This window comes from Balaenoptera musculus, chromosome 1 (genome assembly GCF_009873245.2).
Source record: "Balaenoptera musculus isolate JJ_BM4_2016_0621 chromosome 1, mBalMus1.pri.v3, whole genome shotgun sequence".
Classification (NCBI taxonomy): Eukaryota; Metazoa; Chordata; class Mammalia; order Artiodactyla; family Balaenopteridae; genus Balaenoptera; species Balaenoptera musculus.
This window is the reverse complement of record NC_045785.1, coordinates 163,037,018-163,058,400: the sequence shown is the minus strand read 5'-3', so window position 1 is coordinate 163,058,400 and position 21,383 is coordinate 163,037,018. Positions and strand designations below refer to the sequence as shown.

At 42.8% G+C, this 21,383-nt stretch overlaps 1 protein-coding gene across 2 annotated transcripts in view; it reads right to left on the bottom strand.

Moving 5' to 3' along the window:
- TP53BP2 (tumor protein p53 binding protein 2) overlaps positions 1 to 18,501 on the bottom strand; it is a 62,808-nt gene extending 44,307 nt beyond the window's left edge. The window contains exon 1 of one of the 2 annotated variants that reach the window (XM_036859308.1): positions 18,371 to 18,501. Coding sequence is in view for 1 of the 2 variants with exons in the window: in XM_036859297.1 (XP_036715192.1) it covers positions 18,371 to 18,397 (27 nt within the window). In the remaining variant the exon portion in view is untranslated. The remainder of the gene's footprint in view (positions 1 to 18,370) is intronic. The other variant, XM_036859297.1, reaches the window with a different exon arrangement.
- Between the last annotated feature and the right edge of the window lie 2,882 nt (positions 18,502 to 21,383).

The following is a 21,383-nucleotide window of genomic DNA, read 5'->3' as shown; positions in this document are numbered from 1 at the left end:
GCCCAGCGGTGATCTGCGTCCGGAGAACCCACAAACACTGCATGCTAGGCTTGGCCAAGGCAGCACAGTCCCATTCTCACTTATTTTCTTTGTTGTAGTGATTATTTTACTTTTTAAGTTACAAAGATAGTTCATCTTTATTTTGAAGATTTCTTAACTGGACACCACAGCACGGTGACAACGATAGAGCTGGAAGAGGTGGCTTTGAGCCGTGACAGTATGACAGTTTATGTGCAGCTGAGAGCAAGTGTCTTCCCATCCACACCAGAGAAGGGGTGGGGGAGAGGGACCACCCACCGGGTCCAGCTGCTCCTGATGGCCATAATACCTATAATTGCTACACCTCCCCCTAGAAAATTCTGATTAGAACAAAAAGGCATCACACCATTTGAAATTAACCTTTAAAACTCATTTCACCCATCTTTAAATTTATAGACTTTAAGTATGTCCCCGTTTTAAAGGTTAAATATCACTTGCATTTATATATCACTTATAATTTTAAATCTTTTAATTATAATCTGCCCACAATTATGGGCTTCACTGATAATTTGTAACTATTTCAAATTTTATAGAGGAAGTGAAACAGGCATTTTCTCAATAAGTATCAATTCTCTTCTTCTTAACTTTACTTGGAAAAGGAGCAAAAAAGAAAAAAGATATGGTTGTCAAGTGGCGGGGTGGGGGGAGGGATGGACTAGGAGTTTGGGGTTAGTAGATGCAAACGATTACACTGAGAATGGATAAACAACAAGGTCCTAATGTACAGCACAGGGAACTATATTCAGTACCCTATGATAAGCCATAATGGAAAAGAATATTTTAAAAAAAATAAAAGAAGAATGTAAAGAAAAAAGAAAAGAGGGTCAAAACAGAGGGCTGGTTAAACTAACCTATCATGTTAACCTGAGAAAAAGTAGGCACACATGCTCTTTATATTGCTACTTTCCTTTCGTCTTTGTTTCATAAGTGTACTGTGCTACAAAAGATAAAAGAATTCTTCAAAATGTAATTTAATTACCTAAAAAATAAAACAAAATCAAGATGAAGCTGTTTTTATTTCATTTTGATGAAGCAGTTTTATCAGCATGTTGAAAACTTACTAAAGAAAGAAATTTTAGCCTATTCTATCAACTAAGTCCTTCTGAAAACAATTGTGGCCAAGAATTCATGATCTTTAATGATAAAAAATAAAACTGCTAAATCTTAGAAGTTTTCAGCATCTGATACCAAAACATTTTAGAAGGAAAAAGCACAAAGAGCAAAACTTTCAAAAATGTGTCAGTTATGTATTGTTTTATTACAAAACAGCATTCACCATATCTTACTATACAAATGGAAAAATATAATATGTGCATACATACATGTAATACATGCAAAAAAAAAAAAAAAAGCCTGGAATTAAATTCACCAAATTAACAGTAGTTATGCCTTGGTGATAAGATTATGAAATAAATTTGGGGGAGCTTATCTATGCTTAAGTTTTCTAGAATGATTAAACATCACTTGGATAATAAAATTGATTTTTTAAGGAATCAATAATGAAATTAGTAAGATAAACATAAAGCACCATTTTTATTCCCTGGGTCCTTGCTATGAGATATGTAAGGCAAATATCTGTCTGACAATGCCTTTCTAGGGTTACCATACTGCCTTAACTTTAGCCGGGGACTAAAAATAAACAATCAAGAAATATATCTTAAATGTCCATTAGAATGGAATATTATTCAGCCATAAAAGGAATGAAGTATTGATGCATACTACACATAGATGAACTTTGAGAACATTATGCTAAGTGACAGAAGCCAGACACAAAAAGAAACATCCAGAATATTCAAATCCATAGGGACAAAAAGTAGATTAATGTTTAGCAGCGGCTGTGGGGAGGCGGAATAGGGAGTGACTCTGGAGGATGGAGTTTCTCTCTGGGGTGATGAAAATGTTCTGGAATTAGTGGTGATAACCTTGTGAATATACTTTAAAAAAAAACCCTACTGAATTATATACTCTGTAGGGTGAATTTTATGGTATGTGAATTATATCACAATTAAAAATGCCTACTACATACTTACTATGTGAGAAATGTAAAAATCTCTTAAAAGAAATAAAATTTACTCATGAAAAGATTAGAGAACAATTTAGTACCGAATTACATGAGTGAGGCTGTAGGTAAAACGGAAATTCAGAAAGGAGAAAGATGAATGTGATCTGAGGTAGACTGAGATTTCAACAAAGAGGCATAAATTAATGGAAAGCATAAAGAGATAATAGAAAAACAATAATCTATAGTAACCTTACTTCCAAAATGCCATCTTTTCCTGACACTTTAGATTTTTTAAAACACCATATTCTCAAGAAAATAGAGGTGACTTCCTTAGCTTCTTTCCCATATGGAAGCAAGGAAAATGGAGTTCCCTAGAGTTAAATCCCCTGGGAGGCTGCCGTGAGAAACCCGGTTATTCTCACTGACTCACAACTGTGTTCCTGGGAACTTGTGACGTAAATTAATTTCATCATAAAGACTGCAGCAATAATCAGATCAAAACAACACATGAGCCTTTACAGCTGTACCTGCGGCTATGAGGACAATAAATTGCTGGGGCATCTGAAAATGCTCATGACGTCTAGCTTGGATGGAACAGAGGAGATGGCTTTTCTTCCCTTAAAAGCTGGTCAGCCCTTCTCAGTGACATACAGACATAAACTGTTAACTTTTTTCCAACTTGTAAATCAAGAACTTCATTTTTTTTATAGTATGAGCCACAAAGAGAATAGATTACCCAATAAACAACAAGAGTCAAATCTAGAGTATACTTAAGAGCAGAGGCTATAACAGACAGATCACACAGGGCAATACAAATGGTAAAACTTGGGGGTGGGAGGATAAATTAAATTAAAACAACAAGGTGTCACTTACAACTATTAAATTAGTCTTCTATTAAAAGATAACATCTAACAGGGATGAGGTTGTGGGAAAGTGATTCATTCAAAGACATAATGATGGTACTAAAAATTGTTAAAAATCGCGTTTGGAAAGTAAAATGAATCATGTATCAAAAACCATAAATTTATGTATACCTCATGAATTATCCCTAGAGAAATAAATAAAATGAATAAAAACTCTAAATGCCTGAAGATTTTCACTACAGTGCTAGATCAATAAACAGCAAGATAGAAAACTAAATAATCCAGTAAGTTAAGCATGGAAAAGTAAGTTAAAATACAACTGCTGGAAGGACTATGACCCAGCTAGCAACTACTGTAAGCATAGTGTCAGAAAAATGGTAAGATAAAGTTATAAAACAGTAATATTAAGTTGTAGATTTTAACCATTTAAAACATCTGGGGACTTCCCTGGTGGCGCAGTGGTTAAGAATCCGCCTGCCAATGCAGGGGACACGGGTTCAAGCCCTGGTCCGGGAAGATCCCACATGCGGCGAAGCAACTATGCCCGTGTGCCACAACTACTGAGCCTGCGCCCTAGAGCCCACGAGCCACAACTACTGAAGCCCGCGCGCCTACAGCCTGTGCTCCGCAACAAGAGAAGCCACCGCAACGAGAAGCCCATGCACCGCAACGAAGAGTAGCCCCCGCTCGCCACAACTAGAGAAAGCCCACGCACAGCAACAAAGACCAAACGCAGCCAAAAATAAATTTAAAAAAAAAAAAAAAAGTCTAAAACATATGGACACAGGAACTGACTTGTATGGAATACATAAGTGAAATCCGTGGTATTAGGAGATCGGGTATAGATGTCACTTTAAATTTGTTTAAATCTCAATGCTAATATATTTTTACAATAATTTACAATTTAAAGGTACACATAACACAATACAAACTGTGATAAAAGAATGTGAAAATATTTCAGTAAAAACAGTAAATGTGGTTCGATTCTTAAAGTGATCAATCTGAAGAGAAAGAAGATTCAGGGAAAGATCAAACACTATGTTAAGCTGGGCCAGGCCACACCTCCCCACACGCTGTGCACAGTAATTCACACCCAAGTCATGTCTGAAGGAAGGCTTGCCTTTCCAAACATCCAAAATCACAGACAATTTTCATTTAAAAAGAATAGATCAAAGATTTATTTTTAAGAGTTCCATTTTTACAGGACATGTATTCACTGTAACTATAATGTTATGCTATTAACACAAGAATGACTCATTTTAAAGAGGAATTATTTCAGATTAAAATTTGGAAGACTTTTCCAAGAGGAAATAAAAAAAAAAACTGGCCCGTGCATTTACAAGAAATTTACTCGTGTCAGAGGCCAAAGTTTATTCCTTTTATTGAAAAAACCATGTGAAGTTCCACAGAAAGAAAAAAAGAATTAAGAGTTTAAGACGTTCCCTGTCAGAGAAAGGAAATTAAGCTTTGCAATAATACCTTCAGAGCTTTGATTTACAAAAACTCAAATTGCTTAGGATTACCTAAGAGGGAAAAAAAAAAAAAGAATGTTAAGAGGAGAAAAAATTGCCCTTTAGAAAAAAATGAACAATCTGTAAAAAGAGTGACATAAATCCTCCCCAATCTTACAACTCACAGGAAACTCACCACAGGGACAGCCAGGTAATAATGCTAGTAGTGAGGTTAAAGTCAAGATGGGTTTTGTATTTAATAATTCCTCTGTGGAGAAAGAATGCAATGAATGAAGGAAGCCCCCAGACTTCCTTCCAGAAGAGGATGCTGCTACTAGGCTTCCTGTAACTGGTGAAGAAAAACACCTCTCTCAACACTCATACGTATAGAAAGGGGATTTGATTAAGACATAGCAACAACAACCAAAGCTTCTTTCAGTCTCTCAAACGCACAGAGCCATTCAGCCCAACTATGGCTTACAACCCTGGAAGGGGTTAGAAATGAGATGCAGGTAGTTCCGATCTTCCGGGATTTTCAGCGTCCTGCTCCTCGGAGTCCCGGCTGTCTGCTCCCGTGGTCACTCTGCTGGCAGGGACCGTGCACCGAAAACACTGGGTGGCTCATTTGGCTCCCCAACTTGGACACACTCCGTCCTAGCGGCGGGCTGGGCTGCCATCCTTCTGCAGGAAGTGTGCCGTCCTAGCGGCGGGCTGGGCTGCCATCCTTCTGCAGGAAGTGTGCCGTCCTAGCGGCGGGCTGGGCTGCCGGCCTTCTGTAGGAAGTGTGCTGTCCCGTTACCCCAGTTATCCCAGCCTGGTCGGCCCTTCCCCCTCTCCCCGCATCTCAGTGGGCAACCCAACAGAGGTCTCTGTGGAGCCTCCCTCAGGAGCAGCGGGGACACTACACCTTTGAGTCCTTTCCCTCAAAGAGATACTCTCCAGCCTCCCTGATGATCAGTCCAACCTTATCACAGTTATCAGATGATCACTGCTTACAGAGGCCTATTATGACTTCTGAGCCGTCTCTCCTGCCTAGAGTTTACTCTCGAGGCCATTAAACTGCTTTATTAAATCTTCATCAATTACCATGAGTTACGTCTACTAATGTTGTATTAAAGATCAATGATATTTAAACCTACTTCTACACTAAGTGTACCACTCATACACCACATGTACTGCCTTTTTAGCATGGAATATTTTAAATATCAGTCCATCAGTTTCTATGAGACATCTGAGTTATTTAAACAAAAAATTATAAAATCATATTCAATGGATTTTTTTTTTACATCATAAGCTATTTCTTTGGTCACAAGAGCAAGTGAGTAGAATCTAGAAATCAATGACACATTCGTCTACCAATTTGAACAGTACTGTTAAAAAAGTTCATCACATGTGGAATATCCTAACCATTCATTCAGTGTCACCTAGCGTACACAATCATTTTCTGAGATAATTACCATTCTGGGGAAAATGACACAGCAAATATGAAGTGGTTACTTTAATTGTGGGAAAAATTCATTACATACTGAAAAATAGCTGGTCTTAGGTATCTGATTACATAACCACTTCATCTACGTAAACAGAACAGTCACCTCCCCTGAGACTAAGAGGAGTCTTATCCCATCAACGTCAGTCACTCTAAAGAAGTTCCTGGTTCTGCTTCCTCTCAATCCCAACTCCTTGTTGACTTCAACATCTTTCATCCACTCATCCATTAGGATTTACTGAGAACCAATGTCACACTGGGAACACAGTGATGGGAAAGCCTGCACTCTTTGGGGCGGGAAGAAGAGACTGATGATAGACAAATGAGCATGGTGTATAAGGCGATGTGACAGAAAGTGATGCAGATGATGAGAGGAAGCGTCCAATCATGGTTGGGGGAGGCGTCTGGGGAGGGGCAGCTGAACTGAGGCTGAAGGAGCCGGCCACTCGAAACATCCGGGGACGACATTCCATGCAACGGCCCTGAGATGGGGGACGGGCTTGGCCTGTTGCACGACCACAAAGAAGGCCAGTATATCAGGAATACAGGCACGTGTGAACGAGGGCAGAGAGGTAAACAGCTGATGCAGGGCCTTGTAGGTCAAGAATAGGGATGCAGGCTGAAGAATGAGGGAAAAGTCACTAGAGTAGTTCTCAAAGTGTGGTCCCCAGACCAACAGTATCAGCATCACCTAGGAACTTGTCAGAAACAGAAAGTCTCAGGCCCCTGCCTAGACCTCCTGACTCAGAAAACCTTGGGGTGGGGCTCAGCAATCCCACTGAAGTTTGAGAACCACTGCATTAGGGGGTTATAAGCAGGGACGTGACACGAAGCTAAGTTTCTGGGTAACGTGCTGTAAATAAAGTAAAGCACTAGTTGTTTCACCAACAGATAACAGCAGTGCACCTTAATCTGTACAGTGTATATTAACTATTATAATGCCAATGGTTAACCCAGTGACAATGTCAAAACATCACAGATTTTATACCTGTAACTTACATAATACGGAACATCAATTATATTTCAATTTAAAAAATCAGATTCATATACAATGGTATTTATCTCTGCAGATTTTGAATTTCAAGGAATTTCTGGTCAATTTCAAGAAATACTAAGACCCAGGGGCTTCCCTGGTGGCGCAGTGGTTAAGAATCCACCTGCCAATGCAGGGGACACGGGTTCGAGCCCTGGTCCAGGAAGATCCCATGTGCCGCAGAGCAACTAAGCCCATGTGCCACAACTACTGAGCCTGCACTCTAGAGCCCATGAGCCGCAACTACTGAGCCCATGCGCCACAACTACTGAAGCCCGCGCGCCTAGAGCCCGTGCTCCGCAACAAGAGAAGTCACAGCAATGAGAAGCCCGCGCACCATAATGAAGAGTAGCCCCCGCTCGTCACAACTAGAGGAAGCCCGCACACAGCAACACGGACCCAACACAGCCAAAAATAAATAAATAAATTTATTAAAAAACAACAACAAAAAAAGAAATACTAAGACCCAAAACACATTTTAAATTATCTGCCCCACCGTTAGGGCCTCAAATCACCAAATGGGAAATCTAGAAAACCCACTCTTTTCCTCACCTCTCTCCCTAGCATAGCTCACGTTTCCTCCACCCTGTTCCTTAGTGTCAAAGTCATCCCTATCCTTCTTGAATAATTCAAAGCCATAAAACTGCCTCCAACCCCATCCCTCCCACACATATACACCTCCAGCCGGAAGTAAACTTTCTCTTTGCTTCTCACACAACCACTCACACCATAGTTGTTTGGATCCCTGTCTCATTTGTCTTACTGATCTATAATATAAATTCCTTTGGGACAGAGGTTTTGGTCCTTAAATGCTTCCTCCTCCCAGATTTTCTCCTCCCCCCGCAAAATACTACACATAGCAAATCAGTAATACGTGTTTGTTCAACTGAACCAATACTGTGGTTCGAAGACTCAAAGTTCCCCAGAAGATGGGAACGTGAACAGGAGACAGACTTGAAGAGAGTATGTTCACGTCATCAGGCATAAGAAGCGTTTATATGCGAACACGTGGTATAACTTCAAAGTGAGCTTTCTCAGAGCCAGTGTCTCAAGAAAACAAAGCATTCTGCTAACTTTGGGATAACCTCAGAAATCTTTTCTCTCCTTTTCAACTATGCCTGAAGCCTGATTTAGATAGATTTCAAATTCCACCAAAGCTTTAAGCTACTCTGCTTTAAATGTCTGTCATAGACAAACAACAAAGTAAAAGAACTAAAAAAATATATTCAACTAGTTCATTCTCCATCTCACCATCTCAACCATTCTGTAAGCTTAACGTTGGTTAGTATGCTTTCTTCTAAACTGAGTACTGCTGTCTTGTAGGCATGTGTCTTGTTTTACATAAAGATACTGTTACAGACCTCATTCTATCTTCTGCTTTTATTCACTAAGCACCAAATTTTTTTTATAGTTTTTATTGGAGTATAGTTGATTTGCAACATTGTGTTAGTTTCTGCTGTACCGCAAAGAAAATCAATTATACATATACATGTATCCACTTTTTTTTTTAATTTATTTATTTTATTTATTTATTTTTGGCTGTGCTGGGTCTTCGCTGCTGTGCATGGGCTTTCTCTAGTTGCGGCGAGTGGGGGCTACTCTTTGCTGCGGTGCGTGGGCTTCTCATTGCGGTGGCTTCTCATTGCGGAGCACGGGCTCTAGGTGCACGGGCTTCAGTAGTTGCAGCACGCAGCTCAGTAGCTGTGGCTCACGGGCTCTAGAGCACAGGCTCAGCAGTTGTGGTGCATGGGCTTAGCTGCTCCGCGGCATGTGGGATCTTCCCGGACCAGGGATCGAACCCGTGTCCCCTGCATTGGCAGGGTGATTCTCAACCACTGCGCCACCAGGGAAGCCCTATATCCAACTCTTTTTTAGATTCTTTTCCCATATAGGTCATTACAGAGTATTGAGTAGAGTTCCCTGTAAGCAGTGTATTTTTAAGATCCATCCATGATGCCATGAGTACAACCAACCCACTGCTTCTACTTCTTTCCTTTCTACCTCGCACTTTGCTATGGAAGTGGTCCTCCATTTTCAAAGATTTCACCTCTGTGAAATTCTCTGGGAAAGCTTAAAACCCAACTATGGACACAAATTTAAATAGGCAAGAACTACCCTCGCCAAAGAAAATCAAAAATAAGAACATTCGTCACCCAAACAACATTTATTAAAAGCGCACAGTGTATCACACACTGTGCTCCGTGTTAGAAACACAGAGACGAGAGGACCGGCCACACGCTCAAGCAGCACACAGAGCAACACAGGGGCACAGCAAACACGTGACAACGGGAGAACTTCCTGGTGGAGGTTCAGATGACGTGCAGTGAGAACAGGGGAAAAAAACCACTCCTTTCAAGGAGTACTACTGAACCGAAAACTGCAGGATGAGTAAGACAAGCAGGAAGAGGGCCATCCAGGCAGAAAAACATCACATATAAAGGCGTGAGGAAACCTAGCATGCTGTCATCACTGCAATCCTGGAACTGCTGAAACAGGAAGACGTGAGGACAAAGAGAAGAGACAGGTCACTTTTCAACCCGTGAGCCGCAGCTGCGCCGTAGAAACCTACAACGTACAAAACTTGTTTTACACACACAGAAAATTATGGCAAAGTCAGATGGTGCAGAGCAGGTGGTGGATGGCAATGTACAAGAAGGTGCAACTTACCAGGAGCAAAAGGAAAATGGATCAGGCCCCACAAACAGTCCTAACGCAGGGTCCCTGGGAGCACATGGGAGGTGGTGAGCAGATCTTCCAGAACTGCCCCTCGATCCCGAAGGAAGGCCGGCTGAGCAGTGAGGAGGTAGCCGCTCTTCCATTCAGCACAAAGCAAACACACTATTTACTCCCCCTCCACGGTGGGTGCTAGGTTTGAAGTGCTGACTTGTTCTGTGTTTTGAGTCTTTCAATCACTTCCACTGCCCACTAGAGGCAAAATATTCTGGAAGTCTATCTTGACACAAAAAGGCCAAAATCCACTGGGCTAGACAATAAAGAAATTTTGTATCTAGCTAAGCAGCTTATATCATAGTCTGTAAGTAATACAAGTCTGTCTTCAAGAATTCTGGAGGGGAAAGAGACAGACTGCTGTCTCAGAAAGACCACCACAGGGTCTTCCCTGGTGGCGCAGTGGTTAAGAAGCCGCCTGCCAATGCAAGGGACACGGGTTCGAGCCCTGGTCCGGGAAGATCCCACATGCTGCGGAGCAACTAAGCCCGTGCGCGATAACTACTGAGCCTGCGCTCTAGAGCCCACGAGCCACAACTACTGAAGCCCGCGAGCCACAATTACTGAGCCCGCATGCCACAACTACTGCAACCCATGCGCCTAGAGCCCGTGCTACGCAACAAGAGAAGCCACCGCAAAGAGAAGCCCGCGCACCGCAAGGATGAGTAGCCCCCACTCGCCACAACTAGAGAAAGCCCACGCGCAGCAACGAAGACCCAACGCAGCCAAAAATAAATCAATTAATTAATTTAAAAAAAAAAAAGAAAGACAGACCACCACGAAGTAGTGTAAGAAAGACCACCACGAAGTAGTGTGTAGATGGAATGAAGGCATGAAGAACAGTAAGGGTAAGAAGATAAATAAGGAGAGGATCACCCGAGTCCAGGCAGGCGAGGGGTAATGCAGAAGAGGAGCACGAGGGTCTAGAGAGGAGGGATCCGTGACAGTGATGAAACCATTATGGGAGAAAACAGAAGGATGGAAGGAAAGCAGGATAACGCCCAGGTCTCCCGACCACTGAAAGCAGCAAGCAAAACCTACCAGAGAAAGGATCCTATCTACCTTTAAAGTAAAAGTGTTATCCAAAATAGCCCCCCTTTCCAGGAGATCAATAAATTACCAAAAAACGACCTACACATCACAAACCAGCTATCAGTTAGCAACTAGGTATTGTTGTGGTACAGAAAAACACTGGCACGAGGAGACCCTTTCTAGAATTCAGGTCACCTCTGACTTGAATTTCCTAGGTCGCTGGCTGCTTTGTATCTGTCAATAAAATGAAGATTATCACAGCGCTAAATAAAAAGAAAAAAGGAGGTCAAGGAACTTGTAGGTGAAAGTATCAGAAGCTTCCAAGGTGGCGTGGTCACATGGTCAAAGGCACAGTTGTTGTAAAACACGTGCAGGGTTATGGCTTTCTGTAAGAAACCTGATGTGCCCCGCTCCGTTTAAAGAACCACGGGGACAGAAGAAGGCTTTCTCTCAAGCTCTGCAGAGCTCTCTAATGATATAAAAAGTCTGGTTTCTCTTTCGTCCCACAGGAGGAGCTTGTGGACACGTCACCCTCCCCATCCCTGTCCTGGTCTTAATCCCAACCCCGGGCAGGTGTTACTGTTTCTTCTCTCACCCCTGAAGCTTCTGAACGCCTAGAGCAAGTCACACACTGCGTGGACTGAGTCCACAGCCACTTCACGCTAACAGCTGGGCCCTCGGTGTGATAACGCTTTTATCCATCTTAGGTGGTTTTCTGTAGTCTTCCTATGACGTGGGTTATCAGTCTCTCGCACCTTTCCCAGTTCTTTCGCTCTGGCACCGCCATCATCCATTTTCACACAGCAATGGAGGGATCTTTTCTAATCTCTCAGATTATGTCACTTTTACTGCTTAAAACTCTTCCAGTGGCTGCCACATCCCTTCCCCTGCACCTAAACTCTCTGCCCCAGCCCAGGAAAGCCTACACGCTGCACCTCTCCACCTCCACTCCTGCCACGCGCCCCCAGTCCGCTAATCTCCAGCCTCACCATCCCCATTGCTTCCTCCGGGCCTTTGCACCAGCCCCTGGGAATTCTGCCTACTTGATATGCCCCTCCCACAAATCTTCACAGGACCAGCCCCGTCTTGTCATTCAGGTCTCAGCCGAAATGTCACTTCCCTGACCATCCAATCTAAAGCAGCCATCCCAGTCACATGATGCTATTTAAATCCGACATAACTCTCATGTTTTGTTTTTTTTACTTTCCATATCCGCCCCCCTCCAAGCCCCACACTAAACTTCTTGAAAGGTAAGCTCCCTGAAAACTCTCTTCTTCTTTCCTGTGTCCATGGCACTTAGAACAGTGGCTGGAATATAGTGGATGTTAACTAAATACCCGTTGAACAGATGTTGTCTCCAAAAGGCAATCCAAAAACAATCAGCAGGTTAATGAGGAAGAATGAAGAGCGATGATTTAATGTGATTTCGTTTGACATCAGTCCCTAGTTTATTTCCGATAAATTCATCTGATTAAACTGAATCACTATTCCTCACTATACAGAAAACCCTGGGGCAGCAAGGGGAGATGCTGTCACTCTGCCCCCGTCCGGAGATCCCACCAGCAGTGGGCATTCCTTCAAGTCATTGCTGTACCTCTCAAGCCACTGGAAATGACTGCACAATGACGATGGCAATCTCTCAGCAGACGCCACACTTTCCTTGCCCTCCACGGCTCCCAACACGCCTATTCTACTCTGCCCTTTCTTTCCTACCTCATCACCTTCACACCCTGTTTAAAGATACCGTCGAAAGAAAGATTATCCAACACCCCTCATACAAAAGGTAAACATTAAAAAAAAAGAAGAGGAAAAAAAAGGGTAATCATTACACCCCTTCTCTTTCCCTGCTGATGTGGAAGAACTAAAATCTCTATGGAAGTATTAGACATAAAAAAATAATAGTCACTGAGATGTTTACTCTGCACAGGGTGAGGTCAGCTCCACATCAGTCGAAACATGATAAGAAACATTTACCAATCTTCTCATCCAGTTTGGATTTAAATATGGGAAGATACCTCTGTTTTCCTTTTTCTACGTCAAAAATAATTATAGTTATGCTCTGAAAAGCAATATTTGAAGTTATCATTAGCCAAAAGAACATCATGACTACTGTCCTGCCCAGTATATAAAAACATTCTAGAGAGACTTCCCTGGTGGTCCAGTGGTTAGGACTCCGGGCTTCCACTGCAGGGGGCATGGATTCAACCCCTGGTCGGGAAACTAAGATTCCACATGCCATGCGGCTCAGCCAAAAAAAACAAAACAAAAATAAAACCATTCTAGAACATTTCTTCACAGGTAGACCTCGTTTTCATTTCATTTCTGCCAAGTGACCTGTAGTAAATTACTGAAACCCTTTGAGCTTGAAATTCCTTATCTGTTGTATAAGAAGGGGGTAGCCTCGCTTCACAGGGTCATAAGGAGATTACCTGGGATGAGCAGCCTAACCTCGAGGCAGGTGTTGGGCACATGAGGGGTTCCAGGAGAAGCTCCCTCTCCATCCTGGGTGGGAAATGAGAGCACAGGGCTTTCAACCATGCTGGTTTACAGAGAAATTGTTCATTCCACTGTGGAAGACCATTACACTGCCTTGACCATTTTTTATTTTTACCACTAGCAGTTTAAACTGGTATCCTACAATAGTTTACTCCTTATGGTTTTCCATTACTTTCCTAAACTTGCGCCTTAGGGATTTCTGGTAGAAATGTTTCAAATTTAAATAAATAGTACTAAGTTATAAATCTGTTTCTAGAAAAACCACTGAAATATGCATTTCAAAAGGGAAAGTTCAGTATTTACTGGCCCCATGAACATTTTCAATGAAAATCTGGTTCCATTAACCAAATAAATCATTTGTTTTTTGGATAAATTTTATGTAGAAAAGAGCTAAAAATGGCCACAGTGGCTGAGTCTGCGAAGCTACTTTTCTTGCACATGACCTAACTATGTTGAGAATTTGCATTTCTTCGATAAGATAGTTTTCTTTTGATAAGACACTATGCAGAACGTTTTAAGAATCCTCCTTAACGCTCAGTGCTCCTAAAGGATCTCCTAATGACTAAGACTTCTTGGCTCTCCCCAACAAGATGAAAAATTTTACTGTCTCACCTACCACTCCAGCGTAAGTATACCTCTCACATGGTCTGTCATCTATGTTTGCTTTTCTCAACGACATCTGATTAAGGAAAATGTTCTGTTCAGTACCTAGCACACCGTCAAAAAAAGAAGTATTTAAATAATGTTTGACTTGACTACATGGCATGAGCTGAAAAGAACACCCTGGATTCCTGAATTCTTATATCCCATTCTTCATATTCTTTGTGATACTTGTTAGTAGAGAAGGGTGGTGAGAGGTTTACAATACATGATGGCAAATCATACCAACATGTATTGGTACACGGTTACCTGTTTGAGCTGGAGAGAGGCTGGACCTCACATGAGCTGCAAGAATGGCTCAGTGTTAAGTTAGCTTTAGAAAGACTTTTTAAGGAGTCTCACACACCATGGTAGATTACCAAGAGATAAAGGTCTACAGTATTCCTTAAAAGCTCCAGAAAAGAGAGGTTTTGTTTTCTTGTTTTTACTGTCTGCTGCTGGGGGGCAGGGGACGTGAAGAGGGAGAGAAAACAGTTCTTCCTAGAAGCAGTGTATGAATAAATGACCCTCCGTGTCCCTCCCAGATAAAGAAGTTCTAAGTTAATTTTTTAAATATAAGCAGGTTTGTGCTACGTTTCTTTATAAAGTCTAAATCTGGTTTCTCTGAAACAGGTAAAAATACAGAAATTATTAAATGCTTTTCAGCTTTTAATTAGTGTAGCAGAAGTCACAAGGCAACAAATTTCACTACAGCAGATGAAATGTGAGATACTTTGCACATTTTTTAAAATAGACGATTTGTTTAACAGCCTTTGAGAATTACAATTCTATAGAGAACCTACCTTAAACTTTCTTCTGGAATAAAACCTTAACTAACTCACTACATTACTACTCAACAACAAAAAGAAATTCTTTCAGGACATGGTATAATCATAATAATACAATGTTCCAATGCTATAACTTGAAAGGTTCGTAATTTCAAAACACAATTTCAGTTTGGGAAAATACGTGCAAATAAAACCAGCAATTCTACATGAAAATAATACAAGTATTTCAGCAGAAGTTAAGCTCTTGGGCTGTACAGCTAACGAAGCTGCACCTAGTTGCCTTTAGAAATATATAAATCTGACTGACCAGGTATCAAACTTCTAAAGGAGCTACTACAATATCCCATTTTTTTGGTCCCAGACTCCCCAGACTAGAAGCTCAAATAATCAGATATTATTTCACAGCATCATGGGATAACTAGAAATAATTACAATACCTCTGAAGCACCAAAAGATAAGAAGCCATAAACCTAAAAATAAATCATGATTAGTTCAATTGAGCTCTTTAAAATAAGCTATTATTTTCTCGAAAATATTATCTGTATTAGGGCTACGTGATAAAATTTGTTTAAACAGAACACTAAATTAAATAATCGGAAAAACCATTCTCCAAGTCATTAGGGATAAACAGGCCATCACTATTTCATTTAAACTATTAATGTAAATGTGAAGCTGCAATATGGGATTCAAATGTAAAATTATCCTTTGTGCCACTTCGTCAAACTGCACTGTCAATACAGTCAGCGGCCACCACGCACATGTGACTATTTCGATGTAATTAAAATTAAATATATTTTTTTTAAAAATTCAATTCCTTGGTCCCGCTAGTCCCATTTCAAGCGCAGTAGCTGCAGGTGGCTGGTGGCTACCATACTGGACAGCACAGATGCAGTTCATTTCCATCACAGCTGGATATAAACGCCAAATATATGACATCAACCACGGAGACAGGCAAATTCAAGTACTCTGGCCTTCCATGTGGCACCGCAGAATACTGTGTGTGGTTCTGTGTGTACATTTTGTTAATTTACGTTTCAGCAGCAAGTACAAACAAAAATTTTTATAAAACTATATCTAAAAAGAACAGTGAATGCTTATAGAGTTTGCTAAGCTCCTTCATAGAAACATTCTTCTTTGAATACAATACTTCACAAAATGAAAGTAATGAAAAAAAGATATCTGATATAATTTTAAATGGCTGAGAAATTTTGCTTTTAATGATGATTTCCCTTTATTTGATAAGTAAATACAATATGAGAGTGGCTCACTAAAAAGCCATACTGTCAAACTGCAAATGACCCTTTCTTTAATGAAGAAAAAATAAGGTGTCAAGTATGAAAGAATAATCAGTTTCTCCTCACCAAGTTGTGGAAATATCACAGAACCAGACATACTAACTATGGCAGGTATCTGAAAATGAGTGTAATTATTACCCCCTTTTCTGCAGTACCCTATCATTTCCTCTATTGTGATCCTCAGCGCTTGTCTACTTATTTTTAGTTAGCCTGCTAAAATGCATCATCCCCTTCTGGTTTGGGGTCCAAGTATCACTTCATGTCCCACATGGAAGAAAATCACTTGATTCTCTAACATTTGGTGAGAAAACACATGAACACAATTTATTTGCACATTTTTAATATAATGCAGTCTAAATATCAACAGCAAATTATTTTTAACATGCCTTTAAAAGCAGATCAAAAAAATGTACTCTTAATGCCACAGAACTATACACTTAAAAACGGTTAAAATGGTCATTTTTATGTTACGTACATTTTACCCCAACAAGAAAGCATATCAAGGCAACTATCTACTTTCTGAGACTATCCATTTTTCCATAGTAAGCATAATGCTCTTCCTGATAAATTAGAATTTTTCAAAGTAATAAATTCAAAACCTCACTTGGTGGAATAAAAATCCACATTAAAAGCTAAAGAGGAGAATATATTTAAGAAAACAATCTTATTTTCAAGTACCCCAAACATTACAGGATAAAGACACATATAACATGAGGTTACTAAATGAAAATTTGTTTCATATTTTTATGTGTCGCAAGTATAAGAATCTCCAGTTTAACCAATATTGCAAATTCAGGAGAAGTTCTTATCTAGCAACTATTCTAAGCGAGGCAATGAGACACTAACTGCTTCATAGACAGTAACTCTAATCCTCACAACCACCCTAAGAGCTACTATCATCCCCATTTTGCAGATGGTGAAATTGAGGAACAAATCAGTAAAAAAGAAAAAAGGCTACAGTCACAAAGGTAGGAGCTGAGCAAATACTGCGCATGCCATCACACCACACAGAGTCTCATGAAGAGTCTACTGACATTAGGAAAGGCAATCAGAACAACCATGCTGCTAAATTTCAAATGTAGTCTAAAGAGCTACATAAATTTTTGTAGATTGTGATGATCTGGTATGTAGTTGGGAGAAAGAAAACTTTCATAAGCATTAAGAAAGCCCAAAGAATACCTTCCTTCTTCAAGGAAGAAATCATATTGCAACAACTCACACTTGTTGTCTTGCTCCTATTTTTAAGAAGAATTCACAGACAACTTGCAAAAGTTATTTTAAGGCAAAGAAATGTAAATCCAAGGAATAAAAAATTTTAACAGGAAAATCCCTCAGCCTTATCCAATGTCCGTATTTTAATATTGGGCATTCACATCACAAACCTAACTTCATAAACAGGTATTAAACTAAAATAGGATGCATAATGCTATTAACACTTTCAAATTCCCTGAATCCTGGCAGGACAAACTATCCCAAACCATCTAAACTCAATTATCAAATCCAATAAATTAAGTGTGACCAGTACGTGAAAGTTTAGGACGCCCTCCTTCAACACAACCTAGGGGGCCTGGGGACAGAATATTATATTCTGCATCTGTGACTGCATATAAACAAAATTTGTCGCCACTCATTCCACAGATTGTATAAAAGAAAAGTTGTTTCTTTGTCTTAACAAATGAAGCCATAAGAAAACATCGGATGACTGCAAGATGATCCCGCTTCAGTGGGAGAGGTGTAAGTACAACTTCCTCGAGGAAACACACTAATGAAGTCTGCATAAGCCACTGCAACCCTCCAGGTTCTGCGACCGTTGAAGGAAAGGGGCATTTCAAATGTCTCAAACCTGCTGTTCACCTGTGTCCTGGTGGCCACGTCAAAAGCCTACAGAGCCTATAAAGAACTCACTAATCTTCTCAGAAGTCTCGCTAAACAAGTTGTGGGAAACAGCAGGAACCAGGCAAATGCGTTTACTGCGATCAAAAACTTTGAGGTTGCATTTATTAAACCCAGTTTCCAGAAAGAGATAGAGTGGCTTGGCTGCCATCACAGCTATCAAGATCGACATTCAACTAAAAAGCAAGGGTTCTCTTTTCAGTAGGTATATTTCACTCCAACTTAAAGCTGTTTGTTTAAAGACAAAGCAAATAACAAGATTCCCGGCTCCCTTGTTCTTGACCTTCAAGAACTGCAAAAAGTCAGGACCCAGCCAAAGAGAAAAAGAAAAGTTCGACTGGCTGCCTCACCGACTCTGGAGCAGTTGCTGGAACCCCTCCCCTCGGTGAGGGTCTCCCCACTCCCGCACGCAGGAGCTTGGGGTGGAGAGCCCGGAGGATGGAGCCGCAGCAGTTCTCCCGAGGTTTGCAACGCAAAGACCACCCGCGACGCGGACTCAGGCCCCCGGGCTCCTCTCGGGACCTGCACGAAGGCGCGCACCAGACCCCCGCCCGCGACCCCGCACACTTCCGGCCCCGGCCCCGGCCCCGGCCCCGGCCCCGGCCCCTACCCGCCAGCCCGCTTACCGGCATCATTTTGGACCCGAACCGCATCGAAGCGGGTGGCCAGACCGCGGCTCGGAGCCGAGCGGAGGCGCCCCCGGGGTCGCGCGGTGCGGGGGAGGGGAGCGCAGAGGGAGGCCGCCCGGGAGGCGGCGGACCTGTTGCAAAGCGACGGCGGGTGGCGGGGCGGCGTGCGGGTCCGCAGAGTTCTCCCCGCGGTCTGGGGCGCCACCGAGCCCCGGGCCCACCTCCGACCGGGCCCCCGGACGCGGCTTTGTCTCCTCAGCGCTCGCGACGGCCCGGACTCCCCTCTTTGCTCCGAAACCAACTAATCCCGGGGCCTGTCCCCCGCCGAGCCCGCGCCGGCTCCGCCCCCCGCACGGAGCCCCGCCCGCGGCGCGCGAGGCTGGCTGGGGGAGGGGAGGCCGCTGGGACGAGGCCGCGGGGACGAAGCCGCGCGCGCCTGCGCGGGCCCGCGGCGGGAGGGAGGCGAGGCGGCTGGCTCGCGCCCGGGTCGGCGGGCGCCGGGTCGCCGTTTCTTTATTTGCCTTCGGACGACGCGTCGCCGGGGGCGCGCGGCGGAGCGACCGGAGCGCGCGCCTGCAGGCGGGGCCGGGGACTGTAAGGCCGCCTCTGAAAGACGGAGTAATGAAAGACTCCGGAGGAGCCCGGGGGCCGCGGCCGTCACCTCCCCGCAGTTTCGAACTGGGCCGGGAGGCTGAACCTTGCCCCGAGACTCGGCACCTGGACGGGTCCTCCCCGCGGCAGTGCCGCGGGGCTCGGCCGGAGCCAGGCGACCGGACCTCATGGGAGGACCCGGCCGCACGGCTGGATCGGCCGATGTCCCTGGAGGCCCGGCGACTGCCCCGTCCCAGCAAGATGGAGATCGGCGGGGCCGTCTCAGCCCGCAGCGCATTCCGAGAGTTCCTGGTGAAGGAGTCCTCGGGCTGTCGCCTTTCGTCTCATTTGCCATCGTCCAAATTCTGATTTAGAACTCACGTGTGACTTATTATAACTAAAAACAAACAAAAAACCCAAACATTCAAAAATGACTAAAATGGTCAATTTTGTCTGTTTTACCACAATAAAAGTAAGTAAATAAAACCAAAAAAGTTTGAAATGCGCAAAGCAGCTTTCTGAGGCGCTGCTTTTCTGTTGCTCAAGAATGTCCTGTATTTCCTCTCTGAAGGGTGCTTGTTACACTCTCAGGACAGTCTCGGATATGACCACACACTGCTCCCTTTGCAGGGAGCTAAGCGAAGGCCTAGGAGAATTGCAGAGGCTCATTTCGAAAGAGTAGCAGAGCTGGTTCAGGCACCCTCTTCTACCTTCCAGGGAGACAGATTCCGGGAACCCTAACTCCAGGAAGCCGTAGTTCTGGCAAAATTGTCCCTGTGAGCGAGCTTAAGTGGAGTGAAGCACCTGGATTTATCTAGCCTCAAGGATGGACAATTCTTTCGTTGTCCAATATATCCCTTACCAGAATCTCCATCAAAGTCCTATCCTACTCTCCCAGCTACATATCTGGAAATATTAAGTATTAAACTATGGCTAATTTGATTAGTATTAAAATTTCTCCAAAACTCTAGTTTATAGTCTAGCTTTTTTAAGAGGATTGTCCTAAGTCAAGTAAAGGGAATTCATCCCTTTATTCAGTAAATATTTATCCAATACCTACTACATGCTGGGTATTCTTCTAAGTGCTGGGATACATTAATGAAGAAAACAAAAATTGGGTGGAAAAATCAGTAGCTGAGTATATTAATAATTAATACTTACTTAAATTACCAAATATAGTTATAAGAAAAAAAATTAAAGGGGCTAAGGGGATGAGGCATGCAGGTGCAATTTTAAATCAAGTGGTCAAGGGACTTCCCTGGTGGTCCAGTGGTTGAGACTTCCCCTTCCAGTGCAGGGGGTGTGGGTTCGATCCCTGGTCTGGGAGCTAAGATCCCACATGCCTCAGGGCCAAAAAAACCAAAACATAAAACAGAAGCAATATTGTGACAAATTCAGTAAAGATTTAAAAAATGGTCCACATCAAAAAAAAACTTTAAAAATAAATGAATAAATAAATCAAGTGGTCAAGGTAGACCTCACTGAAAAGATGATCTGTGAGCACAGACTTGAAGGAGTGAACTACAGCAGCGGTCCCCAACCTTTCTGGCACCAGGGACCAGTTTCCGGGAAGACAATTTTTCGGAGGGGAGGGGTGGGGGGATATAGTTCAGGCAAGTGATGAATGCGAGTTATGGGGAGTGGCAGGTGAAGCTTCGCTAGCTCTCCCGCTACTCACCTCCTGCTGTGCGGCCCGGGTTCCTAACAGGCTGTGGACTGGTACCGGTCAGTTGGGGATCTCTGATCTCTGAACTACAGCCTTCATGAAGGCTTCCAGGCAGAGGGAACAACCAGTGCGAAGGCCTTAAGATGGGAGCCTACTTGGCATATTCCAGGAACGTCAAGGAGGCCAGGATGGCTGGAGGAGACTAGATAAGGTGGAGAGAAGTAGCAGATGAGGTAGAGTGATATAAGGAGCCGGATAATGTACAGCCTTGAGGGCCATTTTAAGGACTTTGGCTTTTACTCTGAGTGAAATGGGGAGTCATGGAAAGATTTTGAACAGATGAGTACCATGATCTGACATATTTTAATGGAATCATTCTAGCTGCCGTGGAAAACAGACAGAAAGTTAGCAGAGAACCTGTAGGAAGAACTTGCAATAATCCAAGCAAAAGATGAAAGTGGCTTGGGCAGTAACAGTGGATGTGGTGAAAAGTGGTCAGATGTGGGATGTATTTTGAAGGCCGAACCCATAGAATTTCCTGATAGGATAGATATGGAATAGGAGAGTAAAAAGTCAAGGGTGAGTCCAAGGTTTTTGTCCTGCAGGATGGAAGCTGCTACCAACTGAGACGGAGAAGACCCTGAGTGGCAAGTTGCAGGGAAGAGGCGATCATGTTAAATTTGAGAATCTTAATAAAAATAAGAGAAACCCTAATCCTGGAATTTAGCACATTTGTGGAAAGCAAGACTCCCT